General features: G+C 48.6%; 1 protein-coding gene across 1 annotated transcript in view; it reads right to left on the minus strand.

Annotated features, from left to right (window-relative positions):
- Positions 1 to 924: 924 nt before the first annotated feature.
- SLC39A11 (solute carrier family 39 member 11) overlaps positions 925 to 19,120 on the minus strand; it is a 415,701-nt gene continuing 397,505 nt past the window's right edge. Inside the window, exon 8 of the mRNA XM_030534252.1 lies at positions 925 to 3,932. Within this exon, the coding sequence (XP_030390112.1) occupies positions 3,770 to 3,932 (163 nt within the window). The 3' untranslated portion in view covers positions 925 to 3,769. The remainder of the gene's footprint in view (positions 3,933 to 19,120) is intronic.

Here is a 19,120-nt window from a genome sequence, read left to right on the forward strand (position 1 = left end):
TCTAGGTGCGGTGGTAATGCAAATATCCACTTACATCTCTGCAGCCCCATTTAAAAAAAGTCAGTGGTGTAACTGGAAGCAGATTTTAGCCCAACGAGTTCAAGTGCAGACGTGATTTTAAGTGGTAGTGAACATGACACCATCAAGCAAGCCAGTAAGTTAAAGAAGTATGGGCTGGATGAATGGACTACAAGGTGGATAGAAAGCTGGCTAGATCGTCGGGTTCAACGGGTAGCGATCAACGGCTCCACGTCTAGTTGGCAGTTGGTATCAAGCAGAGTGCCCCAAGGGTTGGTCCTGGAGCCGGTTTTGTTCAATATCTTCATTAATGATCTGGAGGATGGCGTGGACTGCACCCTCAGCAAGTTTGCAGATGACACTAAACCGGGAGGAGTGGTAAATGCACTGGAGAGTGGGGACAGGATACAGAGGAACCTAGACAAATTAGAGCATTGAGCCAAAAGAAATCTGATGAGGTTCAACAAGGACAAGTGCAGAGTCCTACACTTAGGACGGAAGAATCCCATTCGCTGCTACAGACTAGGGACCGAGTGGCAAGGCAGCAGTTCTGCAGAAAAGGACCTAGGGGATACAGTGGACGAGAAGTTGGATATGAGTCAACAGTGTGTCCTTGTTGCCAAGAAGGCAAACGGCATTTTGGGCTGTATAAGTAGGGACATTGCCAGCAGATCGAGGGACGTGATCATTCCCCTCTAGATCTAGACTGTTCTCAGTGGTACCAGATGACAGGACAAGGAGCAATGGTCTCAAGTTGCAGTGGGGGAGGTTTAGGGTGGATATTAGGAAAAACTTTTTCACTAAGAGGTGGTGAAGCACTGGAATGGGTTACCTAGGGAGGTGGTGGAATCTCCTTCCTTAGAGTTTTTTTTAAGGTCAGGCTACTAAGCCCTGGCTGGGATGATTTAGTTGGGGTTGGTCCTGCTCTGAGCAGGGGGTTGGACTAGATGACCTCCTGAGGTCCCTTCCAACCTTCTATGATCAGATGAGTGCAGAAGCCATCGTAGAGGCTGGCGGGTGGAACGGTAGCAGGAAAAGCAACCAACAGGAGGGTGTAAGAAGGGTTTAGACATTTTATGGCTGCCTGTTGGTTGTTTTTCCTGCTATAACAGCATCATTCCTCCCCCGCGTGGGTAGGTTACACTCACACTCCCTGTGTAACTTGCCATACACTATCATGTATGTTACCCCGGAATGCAGAGTTTGACTGTGCGGTGGATTTTACATTGACTGAAAGAGTCTAATCTTCACGCAGACATTTTAGGGACACTGTCAGTTGCCCACTGGAGCAGCGATGTTAGAACAAGCAGGATAAGCACCCTGGCTTGAATTCCCTCCCTATACACAGTTTAGTCTGTACTTTTAGCACAAGTGTCTGATGAATCCTCAGCCAGCAGCAATACTGGGACACGACGCAATCATGAATATCCAGGTTTGACTCACTGACAGGAACCTTATAATTTCCCTGAGGAACGTTCCTACTAGTTATTGCTGCCGTACTGAGGCTGGGGCTGCAGAATGCCAATACACTGAGCTTTGCTCTACCTCTTTGTTCATCCAGGAGGAGAAATACCTGCACAACCATTCAAAAGCACTCCAGCAGCTGACTAAACCACAGGATTACTCTTGCATTCAAGCCCATTTAGCTCTTTACACTTATCCCTTGGTTCCCCTGTGGGCCTTGTAAGTCTATCATTGCCACAAGACAGCATTACGTGATGTGGGGGAAACTGTTTTAGGAGTAGTTTGCGCACAGTCAGAATTTCCTCTCGCTTGCACCAGTGTGACTAACAACTTCAAACCGGTTTTTCTATTTCAGGCTTGTACAGGTGAGAGAAGACTCAAGACCAACATTTGACCTGCCTTTGGGTCCCTGGAGAATGAAGGAAGGAGAACATCCTTTTGGACGGATCTATTCTGCACCACTAACAGAGACTCCCAGTTCTGCAGCTGGGCATGTAGGTACATGAAATGGCCCACCAAATGGCGATCGATGTGCCCATCAGCAAAATGGGGCTCCTTAACTGAACGAACAAATGTGCAGCTGGCTCCCTACATCTTTCATTATGAGCCACACAAAACCATCACTACAAAACCACACGTCACTCAATCATCATTTGATTCGTGGTTTCATAACACTCTCAAATATCAGTCCAAGGGCACGAAAAGGGACTCAAAACCTCTGGAACAATTCTGGGCCAAAGGATAGTTTCAAGTCGAAAACTATGGGACATACAGCATTTCTGACTGAGTTTCTGCAAGTTTGAACCCAAAACGCAAAGCAGGAGCAGGAAGCCAAGACATAGCGACACCGATTCAATAGGTGAGCAGGAAATCATACAAACTTAAACCATGAAATGTTTTACATCTCTGATCTAGGCCCTTGATAAGAGAAGCATCACCACACACTGAATTCAATCATATTAAACATACAGTCTTTATTCTAACTTGTCTTCAATGAGAAAATAGCTCCTATGGAGAATTGAAGAAGGCATAAATCTTGTCCTTTTGAAAAATATTTTCAATCTCTGTATTAGTTAGATCTCTTTTTACTGTATAGTTCCACAGAGCACCTTCTTGTGCTTTGCATGAATATTGGGAGGTGAGGAATGACAACACTCAGGTTTGGGAGTTGAAAACCACACACATTAAGGAGGAGGAATTAAAATTCAGAGTTGCCACTTGAGCTGGATGCATGTTGGGGCCTGAACTCCTGCTCACACCGTGTCAGGCTTCCACTCTCCAGCTGTCTGACAGTGCCCAGCGTAGAGGTCTCAGAGCTAAGGCAGAAGGAATTGAGTAGCAAGAGAGGCAATGGATTTTTTTTTTAAGAGTGACATTTAATTGATGCTGAAGGTGACACAGTTCCCCAGCTTGTTACTGTTGTCTTGATCTTCCCCCTCACTGTGGTTACAGGTCACCTGCGTTCCCTTCACCTGGTCCCCCACCCAACCTGGTTTATTTTTTAAACGAGGTTGCAATGATGCATTGGCCCCTTCTGTTTTCGAGGGCGTCTCCTTGGCCTTGTGCTGGACTGATGCATGCAGGACCATACAGCATGTTTGTTTCCTACACCATGAGAGGGGATTTGCATCTCATGCGACTATCCCAGCAAACACGCCAACGTGCTCTCCTCACCAGCCAGACACCAACAGCTGCTCCCAGCGTTGCACGGGCTTAGAAGTTTTCACCTTTGCTACTGCCATGGCAAGGGGCTGCATCGTTGGAGTAACATGCTCTCTGCACTGGGTCATAAACGAGCCACCGTACAGGTCCAAGACCCAAAGAAGTCAGAAGGGAGAGATAGGGGAAAAAAAATTCCACAGCTGCTTCCATGGAAACGGGTGAACAGTGGTCTCTTTCCAAAGAGCAGGGAAATCAAGCTCCCGTTTGGCTTAAAAGCACATAGCTGTTCACTTCAACATATCCGGCCTAAAAGTCTCCTGGCCAAGAGGAGAATTTCCAAGTCTAAGGGCCCATAAGAATGCGTCTTGAAGGAGGCTGGTTAAGTCCCATCTCTGCGTGGGAATCACCAGATAAGTGAGAGCCAGGAGGAAGCTGAGTATAGCAGAGAAATTGAACCACAGTAACTGCACTGTGGGCAGCTGGCCAGGAGTCCATTTCCACAGTGGAGGCGGTTAGTTGAAAGATCCCACCACAGCCTCCAAAACCTGAGCTCCTTCCCGCCTCCCCAACGCCTCTATTCCAGGTCTTGCAGGTTGAGAGTTTCCCTTCCGCAGACTGAGGGGTCTCAGGCAAAGCTTCCCAGAATTTCACTTCCCAAAGGACTACTGGATGGAATGAAGCCCCTTCCGCAGAGGAAGTCCTGGCCCGTGCTCCAGCAGCAGGTTGGTTTTCCTGTTAGCATCCCAGGTCCATGTGCCCAGAATTCTCTTCCTCTCTCACCACAGAACCTGCAGGAAAAAAAAAAAGAGCAAGGAGTGAATGGTCTGTCAAGCAATGGATTGCAACAAAGGAATAAGCACTTCCTCCACTATTACTAAACGTGACCCACTTCCTCCAACGACAGCAAAAAGACTGGAGCAATGCCGGCAAGCGTAGATATCAACTAGCAGGCCTGATGGGTTCCTTAAAAATGTTGGGCCCACTGCCGTAAGGTGCTTCGCATCTGTGGAGAGAAGCTAAGTATTCAACTCATACCGAAGTCACAAACTCTCCGCGCTTCTTGGCAGAGGCTCGGCACCTTGCACAATCAAGCTCTTGGGAAGTACAAACCCAAACCCAAGTCCACAAGGACTGCACCCCCATGTTAACTGCTGAAATGGGGAGAAGAAGCAGGTAATAGGCACTGCTTTCCCAGCAGTCTCAGGGTAACCAATCAAAGGACTTTTAATCAACTGCTTCCTTCTTGAGCTATGTTGGGGGCAGCATGCAGAGGAGGACTGAAGGGAGTGAAGTACACCGCATTGCCAACCCTGGCTAGCATGGGGAATGTGTAGGGTAGAAGTGATGGAAGGTGATCCCTGCAATATTTTAGACTGTAAACTTTTTGGGGTAGATTCTACAACCATTTCCATATACAGCCCCGAGCACTGGTGCAGCGCTGACCTGGCTGTCCTCGAGACTCCACCGCAATACAAAAATGTGAAACACCAACAAGAATTGCACCTAACGTTGCCTCTCTCACTTGGATTAGATTTGCTCCCCTTTACACAAGCTTTTGTCTATTGTGTCTGTTTAGACTAAGCTTTTCGGGGCAGGGACAGCATCTTCCAAAAGCCACTGTCTTCTGTACAGCACCTAACACAACGGATCAAGCCAGAGATGAGAACATAACTACACAATGCTTGGTGCAACAACATCAACCGTGGCTGGTGCATTGGTCCACAGTAGTCTTTCACCACTCACGATGATGGTACAATGCGCCCCAATCCCAATGGCGCCTTAAGGCACTACCACAACACAAGCCAATGTCAGGGCAGAACGAGGCTTCTAATGTAGGCTCAGTACCACACTGATCACTGCTCAGGAGGCTCAAGGTATTTGCACAGCAGCGGAGCCAGCCTGGCATGAGCAGCAACCATTTAAGTTCCCCCACACAATGCTCATGCTGACCCCTCTAAAGGGGAGAAAGGAGTTCGGCCTCTGTTTCTCTTCAGTACTCGACCTCTCTGCTGACATGACATCCCTAGGGGATGCCAGCAGGGATGGAGGATTGTGTGATGTGGACACACTGCACTAGAAACTGGTCTAAGACCTCTTAGTTCATTTCCAATAGGCTGCCAAAGAGCTGTCAGGCAGATAACTGAGCCAGCCAACCCAAGGAGCTATAATTCAGTGATAAGAGAGGAGGATGTGCTAAGCTCATTCCTGGGAAAAGCAATGTACTTAGCTGGATCTCCCCAGGGAGCCAAGAAATGACATCTGCTCCTAGGGTCGGTGCCTATCATCTTTGTGTGTGATTAAGAAACTGATCTGCAATAGAAATCTTTGCTTAGAATGGCTCTGGATTGATTACATCAGAGTGCATGATAGAGGGTTGATGAATATGAGAAACAGGTAGAGGCCGATGTCTGGAAATGACATTTTGATTTCCTTTCAACAAACAAAGGACCATGGTTGGGAACACAGATGGCAAAATCATTTACTACTACTGTACGGATACATACTTATCCAAGGGATTCCAAGCGAATTGCAAGTCACTGATGAAACATCACAAATCCTCTGGGAGATGGTGGTATTACCCTATTTTGCCAGGGGGAACTGAGGCACAGAAAGATTACAGCTACACTGTTCCAGTACCCAACAGTAGGGAACAGTGCCTTAAAGAGAGACGCAGGAACAGAACTCAGGAGCCCTGACTAAGCACACCATGCTCTAATCCAGCGATACTCAGACTGAGGCTCGGGAACTGCCAATGGCTCTTTAATGCATCTCCTGCGGCTCTTTGCAGCATGTGATACTAAAACATTGTGACTGGTTAATAATCCAATCTAAGGTATTAACCAATCAGGCAGCTTTTACTATATTACCCAATTGTAGTTGATAAAATAATACTTGCTCATTCATTTTGCTGTGAAAATAGACAGACAGACAATGAAACAATGAATTGACACGACTGTCGCTTTTTTGGGCAACGTTGATGTTAATTTGGCTCCTGAACTGCTGAGGTCTGAGTATCGCTACTCTAAGCACTGTCTTGGTTTGAAGTTAAGCCTATCATAACAACATTGCACTTAAAACCATGGATAACAGGGGCTCAGTGTTTTGGATGCTGTTTGTTGGCTCCTCTTCCGCCCTCTATCCCCCCCCAATCTCTAGATTATTCTAGGTTAAGAATAAATGCGACTTTGCTCTGGGAAACTAACACACAGTAACCAGCAAACCCGCGTGATTCAAACTGGGGCTTCCTCCCTGTTGCCCAGCAACTCCATGCACTTGTCAGGGGATGAACAGGAGCGGAAACACTGGGGGCTCGTGGGTGACCTCTGCGGTCAGTACAAATATCCTGGTGGAGACAGGAGGAAGCAAAGTGTAGGAATGGAGTGTTGAGAAAGGAAACGGGGCAGGACTGCCGTACATGCAACTCCTGCCGTACAACCCACTTCCAGGCTAGAGAAGTCAGCTGCATGGGAACTAAAAGAGAGGACATCAGGCAGCCCACCTCTTGGGTAGCACAGCATCTGCCTTGCAGCGTTTGGAAGGTACAAAGCTAAAGGTCAAGTGACTAACAAAGCAATGTCAGCCCAGCAGCGTCTGCCCAGTGCAGAAGGGTGGTGGCCTGGGGATGAATCCCTCATGCAGAGACCCATCATGATGATCAGGCCCCAAACAGCTAACCGTGTGGTAACGTTCCTGCCGACGTGGTCTCCCCACATTTAACAATGCAAGGGAGAGGGGAGAAGAGCACTGATCTGGCCTTGCGACTCTGACTGAGGGCACGATACCAAGGAACTGCTTCATCAACAAGGCTTGGCCAATTCTAAGCCCTGCCCCTGTTGACACAGCTTTGGCGTCCCCAGTGAATTCCCTTGTACGATGCTTGGATTTTCTTCTCTCCCAACCATCTCCTGCCTCCTCAGCTGCAACACCAGGGGTCCTACAGCGAGTTGGGGGCAGGAGGGTTGGGTTGGTTTTTTAAAGCCGCCATGGACCCGGGATTGCGTTTGGGAGGGGCAAGAGGACGGTCCAGCGCTGAGAGCTGTGAAGATGAAGGGTACAGTCAGAGTGGATCACACCCAGCCCTCCCTTTCTGGGGGTATGTCTAACATGTCAATCGGGATGTGTAATTCCTGGCCCGGGCAGACATACACTGGGTAGCCCTGAATGAGTTAGCGTGGTAATGTGGCCAAAACGGTACGGGTGACAGGAGGGGCTCGCCTCTTTGAGTACATCCCTGTCCGAAAGGCGAGGCAGCAAGCCACTCCACCAGGGCTACACTCCATTTTTAGCACACTAGCTCGATCAGAGCTACTGCAAGACATCTCCTTGAGCTGGGAATCCCACACCTTGCTCCAGGTGTCGACATCCCCTCGGAGGATTCCCCTCTCACAGGCAGCGTTTAAACACACAGCTAACAGCAGCTTTTTTTAAAAGAGTACCTTACAGAGGGAATCAAATCTTTCACTGCGACTCTGAGCCATCCAACTCCATTTGGCCTCTGGAGGGTCTTGTCCTTTAAGGAATTAGATTTTTCTATTCTTCCCTATTTTTCCCCCCTTTGGTCAAAGAATCAAAAGCATTTCATTGTTAACAGGTATCCTAATGAGGGTGCTAGGCCTGGCTTCCCCTTCCTGCTGATACCAGCTAATGGCATAGAGGAGAGGCAGAGGTCTGTACGCACCTGGTGCACCTCTCATATCTCTGAGAGCTGTGGAGAGTGAACCGTGTTCAGATAAGATTGGCACCTACGCACCAAGGTGTCATCCACATCAGAAATGCCACGAGATGGCTCTTGATATAAACAGTGAGGGGGACCCGTGCCAGGCCTGCTGTTGGGTAAACTGGGTATTGGGGGCAGGAAATAATGCAGCTCCTAGGAGTTTGCAAAAACCCTGTGCACAAATATCGCCGGCTCTTGCAAATGTGTTAAAAATAAAACCCTTTAAGAGCTTCCAGATGTTCTGTTTATGTTGTGGTGTTACCCTGGCCCATCCTCCGGAGACCAATATGCAGCCTCCTGACTGCCGGGATGGAATCGCAGCAGCCAAGGGGAACGGCATGGGGGAGTGGAGAGGTCAGAACCCTTCTTCTCCTTTCCACCCCCAACTCAGCCTGTTAACCCCTGCGCTGCTAGCAAACACCGGGAGCCCCACCAGAAATCTTTCATCCCAGCTCCAGGTCCTTCCTTGCCTTTGGTTAGTGAGGCAAACATACCACTCGCCCCGCCCCCACACCCGCAGTTCAGCAGAGTTTACTGTGAAGCCTTTAGACTTAACATACATCACGGATGGATGTGGGGGGGGGGGGGGAACAGTGCAGAAGGAAGTTATTGTCTTGCATGGCATCCGGTTGACATCCCAGCTTCCATATGGTGGAATCAATGCCAGAGTGTTTAGCATGGCAGGCCTGGGTTCAAATCCAGCCACTATCAGCACAAGGGACAGTGAGTTTCAGACTCATTCTAGGGACCAAAGGGTATTTTGTTTGCCTCAAAATCATCATTGTGCAACTTCAAGGAAAAATGCAATACACCCTACGAACCTCTGGCTGTTCCCGTCAGCCTAATTCACAAGAGCTAAATCCAAAACACAAAATGTAATGGAGCACCTTCCCCCCCGCTGCAACTCAAAAGCATCACAGCTTCCCCGTGGGCAGCACAGCCAATCAGGCACGGAAACCCACGGGGCAAGGAAACCACTAGCACAGTTTTGGCCTCACCAACCCCTGATGGCAATGGAAAAAGAGAAGAGAAAGCTCCACAGTGTGTTGTCTGCAGTAAGATTTGACATGCCAAAGAGATTTCCTAATGAGCACTGGGTTGGCAGGCACAGTGCCACACACGCGGGACTCAGGATTCTTTGCACAAGGCGGTGCACTTACAATCTGCTTCTTTTGAAGTTTCCTTGAGTTAGCGGCATGGCAGGCAGCAATCAAACCTCCATAAAAACACAGATAGCGCAGCTGTGTGCTCAGGATCTGATCAGTTATCTCGCCCTCTCCCAGGGCGGGTGCATGGGTGGGGGGAGGGAGGGCGCACTTCATTTGAAAAAAGGCTTGCCGCAGGAGATCAAAGCCATTTCCTGAAGTGCCTCACTCAAGCCTGGCCTCAAAGGAGCAGCACGGCTCCCCATGGGATCCCAGAATTCAGGTCCATACTTAGCATGACAAGGGAAGGTGTTCTTAAAATAGCTATGACGACACCAGTACGTCCAGGTTTCTATTGCATGCTAATAATGATGCCTAGCAGCATGTTTTCCACCAGTAGACCTCCAAGCACTTTCTTTGTAAAGTCTGCATCGTTATCCCCATTTTGCAGATGGGGAAACTGAGGAATGGGAAGACCTGACTCGCCCAGAGGCAGATCCAAGAACACAACCCAGGTCTTCTGAGTCCCAGTCGAGTGCTCTGTCCACTACCACCATACTGCCTCCTCCCATCTTCATTAGATGGTGGTTCTGGTACTCGGAAGCATATCTACATGTTATCCCAGCCCAGAGAGGAAGGAGCATGTGTTCATAACATTTGTCCCCATACTCAGATGCCCCCACGGGTACCTGGAACAGCTCTACCTGCTTCCTAAGTTGAGGATGCCACTGGGCAGGAGGAGAGGCAACACACCATCAGCTTCTTGGGGACTCCAGGAAGCAAAGGAGGGTTGGAGGAACTCTAAAGCAAACCCAGATTAGAGCAGGGAGCAGAACTGGGGACTCAAGATCTAATCTTCTGATTCAGTGACCAAATGCCATCTTGTAGAAGAGATGTGACCCCAGCGTCCTGCCCATTTCATTACTAGACCTTCCTCCCCCTCCGTGGCACTTTTCATTAGGGTGGGATATAAGCCCTGGTATGCTGGGTGTATTCCAGCTCAGGTGGTTATTCTGTTAATTATGAAATTCCCTGCTGTTGCAAATGGAGAAATTATACAATCACCGGTGCTCCTAAAAGCACTTTTCACCCTGTCCTCTGCTTCCCACCCCACTGCATTTCAATGGGGGGCAAATGATTCATAAAATGCTTGGGGATCCCCAGGATGAAAGCTACATGGACAGTAATACATATGCAATTCCTTTCCCCAGGACAGCCTGGCTCACGTGCACTATTATCGGATTACCCAAGAGCTGAGATCCTTGAGATGCCAGGAGGTCAAGTGACTTGGCCAATACAATAAGGCCCCACACATAGTGGGGCAGCGAGGTCTCTACAGCCCAAGGTTCCTCTTGGCTCCAGGGTCCCTTTCCCTCTGAGGCCACACTGCCACCCTCGGGAGGTGAAGAGAAAGAAGCATGAACTGCTAGAGCCCCGGATAGCGCACAAGAGCCCAGGCTGCAGATGGTCAGTTCCACATTCAACAGCAGGACAGGAAGAGCACTACGTCCAGAGAAAATATAAAGGGAGGCAATAACCAACACCACAATAGGATGTGCCTTCAGATTTGTTTGCTTGAGAATTTCTTGCTTCCCTCTTCAGCCCCCTCAAAACGTGTGCTTCCAGGGGTTTGACCAGCGCTTGGGAGCGGCCGCGTCTCTTCTGGCTACTTCACGCTTTTCGAATTCATAAAGATTCCGGCGGCTGGGAATTGTGTCTGGGGACAGGCTCGGCGCAACTGGATGGGCAGCAAAGCAAAACAGGCCAGGAAACCGTTCCGACAGTTCTGGCCTCATGGTTCCCCCCCAGCACTGCTTCCCAGCTGCCTCTTGCCTACAGGGTAACCCACATTTAGACCCTCTCCCCTCACCCCACTGATACACTGGGAACTCTTTACATCAGATAAGCTGATTTATGAAAATGCAGCTAGAGAGGCAGATCCTATTATTGGGAGTCTTTTTGCAGCACCCAGTGATCCCCTCCAAGATAGGGGCCCCTTTATGGTAGATGCTGCAAGTATGAATAGGAAGAGCCAAACTTTGCCCCAAAGAGCTTCTTATCTAATCAGGCAAGACAAAGGAGGGTTGGTTATCTCTAATTTTATAGATGAGGAGCAGACTAAGCCCTGGTCTACACTGGGGGAGGGCGGGGGGAAATCAACCTAAGAGACACAACTTCAGCTCCAAGAAGAGCATGGCTGAAGTCGACATATTTAGGTCAACTTACCGCGGCATCTTCACAGCGCTGAGTCAACTGCTGCTGCACCCCCATCGACTCTTGTGGTGGTGGAGTACCAGAGTCAATGGGAGAGCGCTCGGGGATCGATTTATCGCATCTAGACTAGACACGATAAAATCAACCAGACTGATCAATCGTTTGTTACCTGCCAATCCGGTGGGTAGCATAGACCTGCCTTAAATGACTTTCCCCAGCCCACACAGGGCATCTGTGCCAGAGGTGAGACTCGAACCCAGATCTCCTGAGAGCATTAATCATATCATCACCCTTCATCAGAAGCACTGGTTAGCTGACGAAGGTGCTCCAACAGACAAAAAGAAATTCAATGGAGCTACACCAATTTGCTGCCAGCTGAGGATCTGGCCCACAGAGACTTATTTAGCCTAGAGAATAAACCCCACATACTTCTAAACTTCGTACAGCACCATCTTCTCTTGTCGCTCACTTGGTGAATTTGTCCCATTTCCTGTCCCAGCATGGGCTCTCCAGGGGCTGAAGCACATGGTGCAATACTCTGAGGGAGGGGAGAAAGGCTAGGACTATTTTTAATTTGTTAAATAACCTACAAGCCGTCAGGTTGGCCCTCTCCTCCGAAAGTTGGGAGGGAGCAGAAGATATAAAATGTGTGGGTGGAACAAAGGGAGAGAGACAGTGGTGGGCGCGTTCAGTCGCTTTACATACCAGACAATGATTTGATTCTAGCCCTAAAGCGATTCATAGCTTTGGGATGCTGGTTCACTCACATGCTCTAACGTGCTTAATGACCAGAGTGATCCTCAGTGAGTGAAGGGTTACATTGGAAAAGAATCACCCAGGAGAGGGATTTTTTTTTTTTAAAGGGAAAGAATCTAACCAAGATGGAGCAGACCTACTGAGTCCTAATCCTTGCTTGTCAATGCAGCCTATCCTCCAGCACTACAGCCCATGTAGACAATGACAGCTATGGCCTATCCATCACGTCTCCTGAGACTATGTCTCAGTCTAGTAAATCACGCAGAAGAATGTCAGCATGTTCTCCAGATGGTACCAGATTGGACTACAGTTCCTGGGTGCAATCACTGTAGGTGGGCAGATAATGGGGGGATGGGAAGAGAGGGTGTGTGTCTCTCCAGCTTATTGTTAGCACCAAATGGGTCACATGATATGGGATGCCTTCTCTCTCATTCCTCATCTCCAGTCTGTATCTGGCAGCGGTGCAAACATTAGTTCCTCCAGGCCAGTATCCTGCCTTCAACAGCAGCCAGCATCTAACAGATACTTCAGAGAAAGGCCTAAACCCCTACTATGGACAACTGCACAACAGCATGCCAGCGTTCGTCTTCACTGCAGTTTACTTGAGCGCTGCCCCTAACTCAAGTCTCGTCCATGCACAAAACCCCCTTCCCTGGAGCATGGTGGTGCTTTTCACTCAAGCTGGGTGGGCCTGCCAGGAGCAAAGGCTCCAGCTCGAGTGAGCATAACCCTCAGCTGCTACCACCATCGCTCTGCAGCGAGCTAGCACCACTCGAGTGCTGCTAACTTGCCAATGGCCCTTGCCACAACTCACCTAGTGTATCCAGAAAGGCAGAGAAGTGCTCCCACAATTCACGGGGGGAAACTCTGAGCGGCTCAGCTTTGCTGCAGCACTGAGAAACCTGGGGTACCCCTCAAATATGGCACGAGGATTGAAGGAAAGTTGAGCTGATCAGTGGATGCAATGCTGTCCGTTATGATTAATGGAAGTTACTTGGGTCGGAGGGTTTCAGAGCTGGAAGTAGACACTTTCCCTCTATTTTCTCCTGTCTTCTACTCTCTTCCTCCAAGACTGTGGGGGTGTAAACCTGTGGGGGGTCTATTTCTGCATGGTCCAGGACTGAACACAAAGTCTTATGCAAAAGTCGCCGGTTTGACCTTCACTGTGAATCAAGACCTTGTTGGCAGCGACTGGGAGTCATAGTTACATACATAGGTATCCACACCATAGTATTTAGGCACAAGCCTTGCTACCTGCTGGTGCTTCTTAGCTGGCATAGCCTAGCCCCATCTTGTGGACTCTTCAGGTAAGCAGAGAGGCAAGGGGAAATAGGCTAGAGAGAGGATGAAGACCAGCAGCATTTAAGGATTCCCTGAGGGAGACATGGAATCGGGTTTCCTCTGTTATCGTTGATGAAATGGTTGACTAAGAGTTTTTCACCCCAGAGACTCCCTGCTTCGTCAAGAAAGCTACAGCTGACCTACATGAAAATAGTGAATGGTGTCAATGCCACGCCCAGTGATGGGTATATATCCACCCCACAAAACCCATCACCTCTGGAACTACGTGGGGATGCAGTTTCGGTCTCTGCAGAGAGGCCAAGGAGGAAAGAAAGTTGGAGTAAACTCCCCTCTCACTCATGGAAGCAGTCCCTTAATGAAGCTTGTTCTGTCTCTTCCCTTCTTAAATCATAGAATATCCGGGTTGGAAGGGACCTCAGGAGGTCATCTAGTCCAACCCTCTGCTCAAAGCTGGACCAATCCCCAAACAGATTTTTGCCCCAGATCCCTAAATGACCCCCTCAAGGATTGAACTCACAACCCTGAGTTTAGCAGGCCAATGTTCAAATCACTGAGCTATCCCCTCGCAGATAAACAATATGGTGGGACTTTACTGACCAGGACTGTGGGACCTGAACCTTCCTCCAAATAAAGTGTGTGAGGGGGTTGGGGGAGCAGTTTACTTTAAGAAGAATCTGAGCAGTCCAGTGGCTAGGGTACGGCAATGGGAATCTGGACACTGAGGTTCTCTTCCTGGCTCTGACCTTGAGCAAGTCACGTCTCCACCCTGTGCCTCAGTTTCCCTTCCCACCTTTGTGGTCCGCCTCTTTAGAATTGTAAATTCTTTGGGACACCACATAGCACAATGGGGCCCTGATCTCTGCTGGGCCCCACTAGAGACCAGTGTAAAACACACAACTAATATTGATAAATAATCTGACTCTGTTGCAAGATTGCACCTTCTTCACAGAGCTTTGGTCTGAGTGGATTATCATTGTTTACCAACCTAGACAGTCAATGTGAAAGCCCTGCCAAAAAACACAGAGCGCCTCGGCATAGATGTCATTAAAGCTCCTTAAGCTGGAGGAAGTGAAGCAAGCATTTTGTTCCCATGCCACCCTTGTCGGCAATGTGTTAATAAGTAACCATGTCCCAGACAGGTGCTGTCAGCTTAGCCTCAGGAGTTCTTGTTCAGTTGAAAGGTGAGTCATTTCCCTTTTATACTGTAAGCCACCATGAGTCATGGAAAAATGGTCCCTTTAACTAAACACACTTACATGTTCACACACAAAAATTGGTGATGGGTTGGAATTACACCAGTTCTCACACCCCTGCTGCCTATAATGGACAACACACAAGATCCCAATAGAAGTCAGGATGCACGAAGACCATCCCCTTTATTCTGGCAGTTGAAGACAAGAATAGCTAAAGCCATCTCCCAAGGCTGGGTCCAAAATCCTGCCAGAGCCCAGTCAGAATTCACATCGGCCACTGAAAACCATGTAACATGTCTTGGCTTGCCACTAAAATGTGTGGTAAAGGACTGCAGCTCCTTTTGCCACTGCAGCAGCTTCCCGCTCTCATGTCGGAGGAACAATCAACCCACAGAGCAGCCACAGGGTTATTTTCTAGGTGGAGACGCTCAGAGCACAGGCAACGTGACACGGACACGTTTCACCTGCAGGCCAATGGTGAGTTTCTGGAGATGGCTCAGGGATGAGAGAGAATTCCTAGTAATCAGTGGCTTTTTGCCAACCCACCCAAGAAGAGTTTAGAGTCTCCGATAAGATGCCCACATATCATAAAGACACCGGCACGACAGTCACCCTTCTTGGAGGGCTCAGCTGAAAGGTGATGGACTGGATGCCATGGAAGCAGAACCTTGCTCTCAGCCAGTGGCCACTCTAGGTCACAAATGAAGCAGACTGAAGGGGCAGTGCAGAGACAAGCTTGCCTAGTCTCTGCCTGTGCTGAACGTGCTGCATGGCCAGATAGACAGCGTGACCCCCCCAAGGCTTACAAAAAGGCTACTGATCAAGCCAGAGAACAAATGCATCAGAGAGAAGCCCCAGGTTCAAAACTTTGCACTCAGAGCCTGGGGTGTTCAGAGCTGGGGGGTTAGTTTGTCCTATTAAAAAGGGGACAATTACCAAGTTCTGGATCAGGACACAGGCTTGAACAAGAATCCAAAACACCTCCCATCTCTATCAGCTCAGTGACACTTTAACACAAGGCCCCACCCTCGGCTAACCCTCACTGCATGGTTATGAAGACCTTCGACGACATCCTTCAGCCGCTTGCATTTCAGAACCTTACTTCTGTGGGAAAATGAGACCTAGCTCAGTCAGAACAATTAATTTCAGCTCTTCCTATCCAGTGAGATTTCTGCCCTCCATCCCCACCGTATTCCATATTTTTGGTAAAAGAGTACTGGCCCTTTAAGGCAACCATGTCATGTTTAAATAGACAAGAAGATGAAAGAGTAAGGGGATTTTCTTCAAACAAGATGATAAACATGAGTGATGTCAGAGCCTTGGACACCCTCCAAGTAACCCATAGAAGAGGCTGGAGGCAGGTTTCCTTCAGACCTGGCACCTTCATTAAAAAACATCCCATACAAGATAACATTGTGATAGCTGGATTGATGGGCTGTCAGATTACATTATCTCCTTGCCTGTGACCTTCCCCTTCCTCCCACAACTTCCTCTTCTACTGCAGCTCCAACAGTCCTTCCCTTCACCTACACTTTCACACAGACAGGAAGCCAGGTGTGCAGACTGTGCTTCTGCCTCCACCGGTAGAAGCTCTTGGGGGTCTGACTACGCCATACGGAAGATGGATGCTTTATTCAGTCACCCAGAGGCAGTGCCTGTCCCCCTCCCAGATTTACGCTAGCTGCCCTATTGCATAAAAGGAGAGGTCACTTAACATTAACTCGAGTTTTTCCGAGATGTTTTTCTCCGATGGGTGCTGCACTGTTGGATGTGTGTGCGCTCATGCACTCTTGATCAGAGAGTGCAAAGCAGCTTCCTTCAGCCCACGCCTGTGCAGAACAGCATCTTGTGCCTGCAAACAAGGGCATATTGTGAAATATGGGCCTGGGGTCATTCAGCTCCTTCTTGACAGCAATGCAGACTCTCCACAGCTGAGGGGAAGGAGCATGAAAGGTGAAGCACCAATTAGGGACAAAATGTTTTGAAGACTTCAAGTCACTGTAAGGTAAGCAGCCTCTTATGTTCCTACAGCTGTGCCACTCTCTGAGGCGCCCAAGCAGGAATGGGACAAGAAAGCGGGTGTTGAGGATGCAAGTCCAAGACAGTTTGGAGGCTTGCATCACAAAAGGCAGGATCATCCCTGGAAGTGGGTCAGGTGGTGTAATGCTTGGCAAAAGGTATGACTAGAAAACCAAGTTGAAGACCTATAAATTTCTGTTATGGAAAACTTCCTTCAGAAGAGCTATAGAGCTCTAGTGGAACCTGCTGTCACTCTGCAAGGGGCATGCCTCCCAGCATATTTAGAGCAGGCAAAGACGCAAGTGAAGCCCACTTCGACAATCTGAGTGGAAATAGGTGGGTCCTTCATCCTCTCTGCAAGTGATACAAATAGCCGAGGAGAAGCCTGAAAAGCCTTAGTCAAAGTAGAAGGCAAGGGCCCTTCTGACATCTAGTGTAGACAAGCTGGTCTCCCCTTTGGAGCCGTGAGGTTTTCATTAGAACTCTGGCAGGAAACACTCTTGATACAATAGGGTATCCCAAAAAGATCTTTGGGAGGGAGCAGAGATGAGGATGCAGAGTAACCTTGTCTTTATAAAAGGTGGTATATGGCAGGTCAGCCATAAAACCACCGAGTTCTCCCATTCATCTAGATGTAGCAGTGCCTATGAAGAACAAAATCTTGAGTGAGAGGTGGAGGAGAGAACAGGTGGCCATCGGTTCCAAGGGAGGTTTCTTCAGAGCACCGAGAACCAAACTGAGGTCCCATTCAGAGGCCAGGTTCCATACAGGCAGAAACAAGCTGAGTAAGACCTGGAGGAATCTAGCTATAGTAGGGTAGGCAAAGACTGAAGAGCTCGGTGTGTGAATGGAAGGTTGTGATAGTGGCCAAATGTACTCTGAGTGAGACCATCAATCGACCTTGCATCTCTAAATCCAACCGATAGTCCATGATTTTGGAGAGCAGAACCTCTGAGGCTTGGGAAGAGCAATGAGAAAGCCAGGAATGGAAGTGTTTACATTTTTGAAGGTAAGTTTTGCAAGTACTGGGTTGCTTGCTAGATGGGAGAACTGACTAGATGTTATTCAAACAGGTTAGCTCCGTGCTCCAGAACCATCTCTGAACCATGCTCTCAGGTTCAAGAATTTGGGGTTGGGATGGATCAGGGTCCGTAGTTCTGTGACAGGAGAGCCTTTCTGAGAGGAAGTTGGAGTGGTGTTGCCACAGAGAAATGGAGGAGGTTCCAGTACCACACTTGTCTTGGCCAGGACAGTGCTAAGAGGAGAACCCTTGCTCTTTCCTGATGCAGTCTGAGTAAGGTCTTGGATTAGAGACAGGGGCAGGTAGGTATACAGTAGAATACAGAACCATGGTATTATCACTGCATCTCTCAAAGCTCCGTGGAGCAGAGGAGGAACTGAGGGGCCCCAATGTGCCCTTGTCTGGAGGCATAAAGTGCCACAGGCCTGTGGACACTCCTTTGCATTCACCGGTCGAGCACACATGGAAGAGCATGCATTCTATGATGAAGCGTTCACAGGGACATACACTTGAAAAAACTTAAAAAGGTCTCCAAGTGAGAGAATGAATTTTTTCAGATGTGCAGTGACTACAAAGAAACACCTCTCCATGCATATTCAGTGCGAAGTTCTCAGGGTCTCTCTGTAGCACCAGCTCTGCAGATACACCTCAAATAAACGCATCCCGAATTGCTGGGAATGTTAAGGAGACTAAGGAAGAGATGACAGCCCTATGAAATACCAGCTGAGTAAGTTTGGAAGGGGATAAAGAAGATGGCACTCTCAGGGTACATCTACACTACGCGCCGGATCAGTGAGTAATGATCAATCTATCGGGGACTGATTTATTGCATCTAGCGTAGATGCGATAAAATCGATCCCCGATCGCTCTGTCGTTGACTCTGGAACTCCACTGCGGCAAGGGGCGGAAGTGGAGTCGACGGGGAAGTGGCAGCGGTCGACTCGCTGCCGTCCTCGTGGCCAGGTAAAATCGACCTAAGATACACAACTTCAGCTACATAAATAGCATAGCTGAAGCCAGCGTATCTTAGTCGACACCCACCCACCACTATAGATCTAGCCTCAGACAGATGGGAGTGTTGGGGCAAATCCCACTCTGGATGGCATTTACTTTATACAAACTTGGGTAGGTGTCTGTACCATCACTGCTGTGGTCATTGCAAAGCACATCAGCTCTCAACCACAACTCATGGTCCACATTCAGCCCCTTGGTGATGTACATGGCACAGCCTCTGATGAGATAGGTTAAAGGAACTACCTCTCTGTCAAATGGTGGGTCTGCAGGAGTCTTCATGAGAATAACTGTACAAAAAGGATGGCGAGGGGACTTTCAAAAGTTCCCATCCTGCTTGCTTGCTTGCTTCCAAGATAATCCACTGAAATTGGATCTCTCTGCAAATTGCTCCAAAAGGGAACCAAAGCCAGAAAAAGCACAGTAGAGAACAAAGGGGGAAGAACCACTCCTACACATTCAATGGTCTGTCACTTTTTAAACTTAGCTATAACTGGACCCGGAAGGATAAGAGTTTGATCAGTAAATGTTGATTTCACCAACAAAAATATTTCCATCAATAACAGAAATTTACAGAGGCAAAGTAAGCAAAATACTG

This window comes from Gopherus evgoodei, chromosome 15 (genome assembly GCF_007399415.2).
Source record: "Gopherus evgoodei ecotype Sinaloan lineage chromosome 15, rGopEvg1_v1.p, whole genome shotgun sequence".
Classification (NCBI taxonomy): domain Eukaryota; kingdom Metazoa; phylum Chordata; order Testudines; family Testudinidae; genus Gopherus; species Gopherus evgoodei.